Source organism: Taudactylus pleione, unplaced genomic scaffold (assembly GCF_031769625.1).
Source record: "Taudactylus pleione unplaced genomic scaffold, aTauple2 ptg000769l, whole genome shotgun sequence".
NCBI lineage: Eukaryota > Metazoa > Chordata > Amphibia > Anura > Myobatrachidae > Taudactylus > Taudactylus pleione.
Genome location: NW_028285171.1, coordinates 1 through 10,580, shown reverse-complemented (window position 1 = coordinate 10,580; position 10,580 = coordinate 1). Strand labels below are relative to the sequence as shown.

Genomic DNA, 10,580 nt, shown 5'->3' with positions numbered 1-10,580 from the left:
AAGTCCAGAATCAAAGTATTTTGTCCCTCCTGGAATGGGTCATGTTGGGAGGTATGCATAGTGTGGTCAGCTGCTGAGACCCCCTTTGCAGCGCGCGGACAGTTTCATTTTTTTCATTTATTTTGAGGGGGAGAGAATGTGGTCAAACCTCCTGATTTTGGCCCCCTCCCCAGCCCTTGTCAGCTATTGATGGCCCTGTGTAATGTAATTATTATTATGTTCTTTATATTGCTTTATATATATAAAGGTCCCCATACACCTACGACGGATCACCACGATGTTGCAATGGGATCGAAAATGCCAACCGGCGGCCATCGATGTTCCGTGATCCGTCGCAGGATAGGTGAAATTTTACATATTAAGTTTCACCGATCTACCAATCATGATAAGTTTTTGATTATGATCGTCATATCTGTGAAATCCAGCATGTTGGATTTCAGCGATCCTGTGATGCCGGGTTACAGGATTGCTATATCGCGACGATCCATCGCAGATGTATGGGAGCCTATAGTCAGGAGAAAAGGGGACTGGGAAATCAGATCCTGCACAGTATTTGTTAATGTAGTGTTAATGATCTAATCCAGAGGTTCTCAAACTCGGTCCTCAGGACTCCACACAGGTCACGTTTTGCAGGTTACCCAGCAGGAGCACAGGTGTACTCATTACTCACTGACACATTTTAAAACATCCACAGGTGGAGTTAATTATTTCACTTGTGATTCTGAGGACACCTGCAAACCATGCACTGTTTGGGGTCCTGAGGACCGAGTTTGAGAACCTGTGATCTAATCTATCTTAACTAACAATGAGAAATAGTATCATGATATAATAATATCATGATGCTAGAGTAGACACGTACTAATGGATAATATGTGCAAATGATTATTTGAATCTACCATTATCTATACAATTAATTAATCCTATGCTGCTACCCAATGGGATATGTGCAATACTATACAGGGTGTCCCTAAAGTCTGGACACATCGACAAAAAAGCATATTTGAAAAAAATGAAATGAAGTGCATTAAATTAATCTGCTATCTTTCAATCTGACTATTCTTCACGTCCACTGAAAAGTAACAGTTCAATTCTTTCTTCTTTCGACAAAGTCATATTTAATGTGTGTTGGTAAAAAAATATAGTTAATGAGATTTCCTATGTGTCCAGACTTTAGGGACACCCTGTATAATACCACATTAATACCAAAGTTCTGGGTCTGACCTGGGGGTTGGAACACGGTTCCAATCCGGATCAGACCCGGAACTTACCCCTTAAGACTGTGGTGCCAACCCAGGATATTCCCTAGTCGGCACCGTTCACACCAGAGCCGGGACTGAAGTGACCCGGCTCTTCCGGCATTGCAGTGGACACTTGGAGACGATGTCATCTCCAAGCAACACTAAAGCCAGCCAATCGGACCGCATGCGGCTCGATCTGGGTTATTGTGACCCGGATCGCACCGTTTACACTGCAGGGTAGTGCGGGAACGACCCGTGGCCAACCCTGCAAAGTACCCGAGTTGGATCCCTGGGTCCCTGGACCCGGGTGGATCCATTTACACCGACAAAAAATCCTGGGTTGATGTGCGTATAAGATTCATCCAATCGGTTTTACCCTTCAGGGGCTGACAAAGGAATTAATTTGATTTTGGATCTGAAGCTGGTTTTGTTTTTTTTCCCTTGGTGTTTTGTTTTTGGATCTGGATTTTTCCTTAAAATATCATAAAAACAGCTAAAATCACATAAAATGGTTCTGTTTTTGTTCCTACAGTATTATTAACCTCAACATTTATTTCCAGTCATTTCCAATCAATTTTGACCACCACACAACATTATTTTTTTCATCTAGTTAAGGCCAAAAGGTTGCATCCATCTAGCTGGCTGACTAAACTAAGCGATACAGTGGGCGGCACTAACATGTGGCAGTTCAGCTTCCAATTTCCAACACGGATACAGTGTGTTATACAGTGTGGGTTGGATACACCAATAGTGCAGAGCAGGGTTGCTGACAGTGTCCTCAGTACATGGAATGGCAGTGCTGCGGTGCTGGCAGTGTCCTCAGTGAAGCAATGTCGGCAATGCAGGGGTGCCAGCGGTGTCCTCAGTGCAGGTTTGCGGACTGTGTCGGCAGTACAGGGGTGTTCTCAATGAAGGGTGCCGGCGGAGTCGGCATAGCGGGGGTACCAGCGGTGTCCACAGTGCATGTGTGCTGACAGTGTCGGCAGTGCAGGGGTGCTGGTGATGTCCTCAGTGTGGGAGTGCCGGCAGTGTGGGGGTCGCTAACGGTGTCCTCAGTACGTGGGGCAGCATTGCAGGGGTGCCGGCAGCTGTGGTGTCGGCAGCGGGGAATGCTGCCAGTGGAGGTGCCAGCGGTGTAGGCAGCGGGGGGTGCCGGCGGTGTCAGGCAGCGAGAGATGGCGGGTGCCATCTTCTTTCGCTTCCTGTGTGCATATTAAATGGGCTTAACGCTGATTGCCTGAGAGAGCCGTCTGTCACGGCTCTCAGCCAATCATCGTTAAGCCCGCTCAATACAAAACTCGCGACCCGACAGCGGCATCACAAGGTTTTGCCTCGGGCGAGGGATCCGGGGCAGGCAGGGAGATCCGAGCTTGGCTCGGATCACCCCGGATCCCCGAAATTTGGGTGGGTTCGGTTCTCTGAGAACCGAACCTGCTCATCCCTAATAAATTCATACAGCATTTAAAAAGGTACTGTAAGCTCCACGCAAGAGCCATAGTAAATGATGTTCAGAGACTTAGATTATATGCTACTGAATAAAATTCCATAATTCCTTAGTATGTAGCAAAATGCATGTTATAAAATCAAATTATGAAATGAAACAAAATAACATTTTTATATTTTTATTATTGACCTTGAAGATGGCCCAAGAAGAATGGTGTCCAAATCTGCATCTAACAATAAACCAAACCGCACAATGCTTTTATTCTTCTTTGGTGTTTTAGGTGTAGAACCATGAGAGATCTTGGCTTGTAAACTGTGGGCTAAATCCTTTTCTAATTCCGTACCTGCCCTGTAGAGGGCGAATGCTATGCAAACATTGTGTTTTCATTAATTAAAAATTAACAGTAACTAATTTCACATTTTTTTAGTTGCCTCCGCCGTGTTTTAATACGCTCGTATGTAAAATTTCACGATCATGGCTTCTAAACTGTGGATTTGTATAGAAAGACAGAAGGACAAATTTTCACTTTTATATAGTAATATATATAGTAATGTATATATATATATATATATATATATATAGATTCCAAGGAAAAACAGCACTTAGAGGACACAATTTGAAGATGCAAAAACGATTAGTGTATTCACATGTCAACGTTTCAGGGCTTACACCCCTTCGTCAGCACACACACATATAGATCACATACATGTGATCTATGGCCCTGATTCAGAGCCGGACGCTCTGACCAGAGCGCTCGCTCTGAATCAGGGCCCACCTCCATTAATATGGAGCGTCCTCCTGGACGCCCGTATAGCTGTGGGTCACCACCCACAGCATATATGAGCGTGCAAAATGATGGTCGCGATGGTCTTGACCATCGCAACTGCGAGTAAAAGCCTGCGGTTGAGTTTCTCAACCGCAAGGCCAGGAGTGATTTTGGCTCTATCAGAGCCCAAATCACTCCCACTGACATCACTAGTGATGTCAGTGGGGCCGGCTTCAGACGGTAGGCGTTCCCTGGGAACGCCTCCGTCTGGCAGGCACGCCCCCGACACGCCCACCAAAGGGGGCGTGCTGTCAGTCACCATCGACAGCACGCTCCCTTTGATGAGACACTCCGAGCGAAGGAAAGTCCTTCGCTCGTCGGGTCTCGCGCATGCGCACGACGGAGCTCCCTCCGTCGTGCGCATGCACAGTGGGGAACATCGACCCACTTGCGAGCGTACTGCCGCTCGCGAGTGGGTCTGAATGACCCCCTATATGTGATGTATATGTATGTGATCTATATGTGTGTGTCCTGACGAAGGGGTGTAAGCCATGAAACGTTGACATGTGAATACAATATTCGTTTTTGCATCTTCAAATTATGTCCTCTGAGTGCCGTCTTTCCTTGGAATCTATATGGACTATAACCTTACAGGCACCAGGACCAGATGTATCATTGATGAGTGAGTGCGGCTGATTTGGACACTATATATATATATATATATATATATATATATATATATATATATATATGACTTTTGAACTGGATGCCACGTAATGTACTATGGGCCTGATTCAGACCCGCTCGCAAGCGGGTTGATGGTGGCCCAGTGCACGCGTGCGTGAGCCCCGTAGCGAGGGAGAACTTCACTCACTCCGGGGCTCGCAACAAAACGAGGAGGCTGTCGATGTTGTGCGAGCGGGCAGGAAAACAAAAAAAAAAACAACTCTGCCCTGATTCAGAGCGAGCGCTCGCAAACAGCGAGCGGCTCTGAATCAGGCCCTATATACCAGAGGTTCCCAAACGCAGTCCTCAAGGTACCCTAGCAATCCTAGTTTTAAGGATCTCCATCCATGGTGGAGCACTGGTCGCTTAATTTGTACCTCAGTCAATTTGATGTAACCACCTGTGCTCTACCATGGATAACTCTAAGGCCTGAACTGTTGGGGGACCTTGAGGATCACGTTTGGGAGCCTCAGTTCTATACTATATATATTTCCCTCGGAAACAGCAGAGTGACACTATCTGACTGCCAGCCAGCCACCCCCTCCCCGCCCGGCATTAGGTGCAGTCACGTCGCGTCACGTGACTGACCCCGCCCCCGGCCGTGTTGCGGTTGGTTACCATGGCGGCGGACGCTTAGTAACGGCGGAGGCGGTGCATGCGCAGAACGGGGGCCGCTACGGATTGTGGGAAAGGGAGGGCTGGCCGGTGCCGAACGTAACCGAACCATATCCCTTGGAGACCGATGCAAACAAGAACCAGGATCCCGCAGCGAGTGCCCGCTCTCCCGACAGGCTCCTGAGCCCGCAGCGGACATCTCTCTCGGTCTCCCGGGGGATGGAGGCCGCGGTTCTCCGCCGCACGCAGGAATCCCTGGGGAAAGTGATCAGGAAGCCGCCGCTGACCGATAAACTTCTGGGGAAGCCGCCGTTCCGCTACCTGCACGATATCCTGACTGAGGTGGGGGGGCAGGAATGGGGGACATGGCTAGTGCAGGGGCTCCCCAAGCTGTGGTGGGACTACAAGTACCAGCATACCCCTGCCAGCGCCATGCAGTCCTGCAGCAACTGGCGGGCCACAGGCTTCCTACACCGGCACGTCTAGGGGGGATAAAGATGGATGTGGCGGGTTGTGTCTCATATAACAGCTCATCCTGCCCCTTATAATGGGCCCATGATGACAGAGCTCACCTAGAATACTAAAGTCTAGTACAGTGGTGTCAAACTCGGGCCCTTCAGCTTTTGTGGGACTACATATCCCAGCATGCCCTAATAGCAAAACTGTGGCACTGCATGCTGGGATGTGTAGTTCCACTGCAGCTGGAGGGCCCGAGTTTGACACCACTGGTCTAGTAACACCTGCATTATACATACGATGTGACAGCGCTTCAGGCAGCCTTTAAATATCTATATTAATATAATTGCCAAATCTATATGTGATCAGCTGAATATCTATACTCTCTGTGTAACACTGGCTTGCTATGGTGATCATGTGGTCTAGTATGCGGAACCCACCAGTCATCTGGTCTCTCCCCCCCCCTCTGTGCGGTATAACACCCGGCCGCAGCACCTCAACCCTCGTCCACAGACCCCTGAGCGGGCTTCTCCTTTTACTTGTTCCCTGTCCCATTGTGGCAGTGGGAGCCGCAGGCACTCGGCTCCCTCTGCGCATGTGGAAGATGGGATATTATTCAAAATGATATTTTATTATAGACTAGCGGTTGTGGAGCCATTGTACGCCCCCAGCCCCTCTATGCTTACCCTGTGTCGGTGCTGAAGGGTTATCACCTGATCTGCCCTGTCTGCAAGTGCTGGGGTGGCCGCTCCCACTGCTGCACATGACAGAGAAGGAACGGGTAATAAGTGCATTACTGTATGGTTCTGCCAGTTTACGGCGCCAGTATATTGCTGTGATCAGTACAGGCGCTTAACCTTTTGGCGAGCCTAGTTAATTGACACGGCGGCACCTAAAGCACTGAGTGACACGATGTATAGCACTGGACTGTGGGGAAAAAGATGTCGCTCTCTCCTCCTAGTAAGCAGCGAGGATAGCTGCGCAAATCTCAGGGGCAGTGCCGCCTGTGAAAGGGATAAGGATGCAGCTTATTGCGCCTACTGAGCTTCAGTCACTGGCTGCGTTCTCTCCAAAACAATATGCTGTCTAGTATGCGCTAAAGCTGTGGGGTTTTCTACTCTTAACCATTGTACAGTACACACTTCTTACAGTCATTATTTAAACATTCGTTTGCTGTCGTTGTGTTTGTAAAATGCATGTAAAGTTACTTATCGGATTGCCGTCTTCTATAGAAGTCATTCATGCTTCATTCACTTCAGCCTCTGCCTCAGAGCAGATTATTACACTGTAAAGTAACTACCACGGGGCTCACAGATGTATCATGCAAATTCTGGTTATTGTGTTCTAGCATAAAGCTTTCTCGGCAGATATTGCAATGTGTGATACATTATTGAAGTTTCTTATTTTTCCTTCAGGTTATCAGAACTACTGGGTTTTTCAAGGGTTTGTACACAGAATCCGAATTGAAATCTGATAATGTGAAGGCAAGTCACCACAGTATTATTTTCTAATAATTATTTTCCATAGTGTTCATTGGTCGTCAGTTTTAAGTGTAAGCCCAGTATATACTTTCCTATAGGAACAAAAGACTTGGGGCCGGATTCAGTATTGAATGAAAGACTGCGATAATAGCTCCCGCATTGCATGCAGGGAAATAAATGCAGATATGGAGAGTTATACGCATCTCTGCGGCCAGACTGCCAATATCCGTACACTTGGTTTCAGCGCCATAATTATCAGTCCGCACTTGGCGCCAGCCGTATCACTTGAAAACAGGTATAATTAATTACGCACACGCAGAACTCTGCATAGAACGTAATTCCGCCTACACACCTTCACCAAACTTGTTACCTGCGATCACCCAGTTATGCCCTGGCAGCAGCACTACGCATATTATGGTTGGTATCAGAAAATGCGTAGTGCAAAATCTGATACATTTGCAAAACTGAATTGCTTTAACTCTGCATTCTCCTATTAGTGTCTTTTAAAACCATTTTTGTAGTAATAAATTTCAGACAAGTGCGGCCCATACAAGGTGCGATTTTTTTAAATTTTTATTTATTTTTTCACGATTTCGATCAATCGTGCACATCGTGTGTAGTTTCTGTGTGTACACGATGATGCGCGTCCCCGCAGTCCTATAATTGGATCGTAGATCTTACTGCAAAACAGTAAAGGTGCCCACACCCTAGGCGATCTGGTCACGATTCGATATCGTGTCCGTTTTCTCCCCCCGACAGCTCCCCGGAAGTCGTGGGCACGGTTTGGTGTTAAAAACTATCCAAATTGGCCCACGATCTATCGTACATCCTATACTATTCCAGTGCATCCTGACTGAGATTTTCAGATCTTGCCTGAAGCAGGCAAGATCTGAAGATGCGATGTACGACTAGCGGGGACTCACGATTAGGACATATTTTACATGATCTGTCGTCACGATGCGTCGGAATCGGGTTGATCGTGCAAAATATCGCCTAGTGTGTGGGCACCTTAAGATCTACGATCTTGAGTACAATGTGTAATACACTTCTATGCATCGTATAGTAAGATCTTATCGATCAATCGTACACCATTTGACCACATCGTATAAAGAATTTCAAGGGCAATCGTACTACACATCTTACCAACTTTGAATCGCACCGTGTATGGGGCCCTGTTTAGTAACCATTCTGGGCTCCTACAGATCATTGTTCAATGCATATTGATCAGTGGTGCATAATCTTTAAACTGTTCAGGCACAAAACTGGATTTATTTTGACCCATAATTTAGTGAACTGCATCAGGAGAACTTCGCGCCCACACAGATTCTTCCTGCAGTTACGTCATGCCCAGGCACGTACCCTCTAAGTTACACTGGGGTAGTCCAAAAGCTCATAACAATTGATCTATCTTCTGATCTTCCTTGCCAGTCATTATGTAATGGAAAGCATGCTATTCATATGAACAAAATTTGTTTCAGGACAGTTTCCGTTACATAAAGTGACCGTGTATGATTGCTGGTAGATGCTTCATTCATAATGACTGTGCAATGTCACCTCCTGTACTTTTCAGACTTAGTTAGCGACCATCACAAATGTCAGCTGTAAAAAGCAATGCAGATTGTTATGTTTCAAGATTAAGTCTAGAATAACCTCTTAAATTGTTATATTGTCCCCTTTGCATTTTGTATGTGCATTATCTGTTTGGTGTATGTAAATACATGGCTTTATGTGTAGCTGATTCATTTATTTTACAGCTGTAGACATGGCACATGCACATTCCCGAGCTATCTATTACATGGCAACCTCTATATAAACTGATCTGTCGTTGCCCAGTTACAGATGAACACAAGGGCGAGCCACAATGGCTCAATATCAGTGCCAGGCAACCAGGGTAGTACAGTTTGGCAAGAATTTTATAGTTGTCTATTTGTTGTGATCATTAGGTGTATACATAGGTATAACTACCATAGGTGCAGCTACTATGGGGCCCAGAGCTTAGGGGACCCATCTTCCTTTCAAAGTTACATGTGTTATATACATTTTTCACCATTGGGTGGTACAAAGGTCATACTTGCCTACCTTTTGTTGGCTCTTCCCCGGGAGATGCCCGGGGAGGAGAGGCAGGTGGGTTGCGACGGGGGCGGGGCCTGATGGGTTGCACCACTAAGCCCTGCCCCCTTCAAGTGAAATTATTGCGATTGGCGCTAATTTAAATAGGGGGCCTGGTTAAATGCTGCAATTCATGAAGAAATGTCATTAAGCCCCGAACCCTACATGGGGGACCCACGATTGCCGCGGAGATTCTGCCCACTTCACTAGGAAGTGGGCAGAATGCGGGAGAAGTGCCTACCCCTCCGGGGGTGCAGGGGGGTTACCCGAAAAATCGTGAGCCTTTACTTTGCAAAGTGATTGACAGTTAGGGACCATTTGAGGGAGGTAATGTGGAATTGCGGCCAAAAACTCAGATTTGCCCCGGCTGTTTTCGGGGGGCATGTTGTAGCCTGCGTCTGAGATCCTGTACGCGGATAGAGTGGGACAGACGTCTCAGTTCAGCCACCCATTCTGCGTGACCGAAGCGGCTACTCAGATGGCCGATTATCTCGTGATCTGCAGCGACGGCTGCATATTTGTACACATTTGCTTGGATCTGTGAAGCCTCTAGTGGGCGTCTCAATGGACTTCCAGCTGGCTACAGCATTAGCGTGTTTTCCACAGCAGCTGCGTGCGGGATTGCAAGCTGCGAATGCCTTAGCGTACATCTGTGAATAGGGCTCATTGTTCCAATGTAAACCTACAGCCTTCCTATACCTTTTTGGTTGCTGTAAGTGACTGCGTAAATGAGGTTCTCTTTGTTACTCTTAGGATAAGGATGCCAAGATTAGCTTCCTGCAGAAGGCGATCGATGTGGTATCCCTGGTGTATGGGGAGCCTCTATCAGTGAAGCCGGCTCGTGTAGTGGCAGGACATGAACCAGAGAAGACCAATGAGTTCCTTCAAGCCATAGGGAAATGCTGCTTGAATAAAGTAAGTGTCTGTTCTATTTTTGTTAGCTATACATTAAGGCAGAAGTTTACTCACTGTACATTGACCTACCTTTATTTTGGGCTGAAATTGACCTGTAAAGTAGTAGCAGGAGCCTCGCAAGCTAAATTCTGTCCTCTCCTGCATTACAGGATCAAAAGCAGGAAAACTGCGGCATATTATATAGAAATGACCTCCTGTCTTTATGTTGTGTTCAGTACAGTTAATGTAAAGATACTGTGTGATTTTGTGTTTTATTTTTGGGTGAAGACATTTCTATGGGGCACAGATAGTTTGATAGTTGGCGCACACACAAGATGCAGTTGTAGTTCCCTTCTACTTTCCAATGTCTAATATGGAAGTAAAGAATGGATGGTGCAGGCAGGGCCGTGGGGTAATGATGGTAAATGTTAGTACATACACATAGTAGATGGTCTTATCAGTATAAAACTTCTCTGTACAAATTGTTATATACATTATGTTTATTTGATCCTGTGTATTTTCAATGCCCCAGAATTATTATTGTGCTTTATCCTGATTGGTACTTCTCAGTGACCTTGTCCTCAGGGCCAGATTAATAATGGGGCAGATGGGACTACAGCTCGGGGCTTGCACATAATAGGCCAATCATCATGACAGCATGGTCAGAAGTATTGTTATTATATTCCTATTTTCCTCACAAAATGATGCAATTAATCTCCTTTTATGTATTTAGGGGGGATACGTATCAAACCATTGAGAGAGAAAGTGGAGAAGTAGAAAATAGCAACGAAACAGCTTGTAAAGTGGCCCATACACCTACGCGATCAGCATCCGATCCGATTCACATCGGA

The 10,580-nt window shown here is 46.4% G+C and overlaps 1 protein-coding gene across 1 annotated transcript; it reads left to right on the top strand.

The window, feature by feature from the left end:
- Positions 1-4,772: 4,772 nt before the first annotated feature.
- LOC148476836 (intraflagellar transport protein 54-like) lies at positions 4,773-9,750 on the top strand (the record flags this gene model as incomplete). The annotated part of the gene is made up of 3 exons (XM_088457576.1): positions 4,773-5,131; positions 6,661-6,729; positions 9,589-9,750. Coding segments are annotated over exons 1-3 (354 nt in total), but the record flags the coding sequence as incomplete, so codon positions are not given.
- Positions 9,751-10,580: the final 830 nt, after the last annotated feature.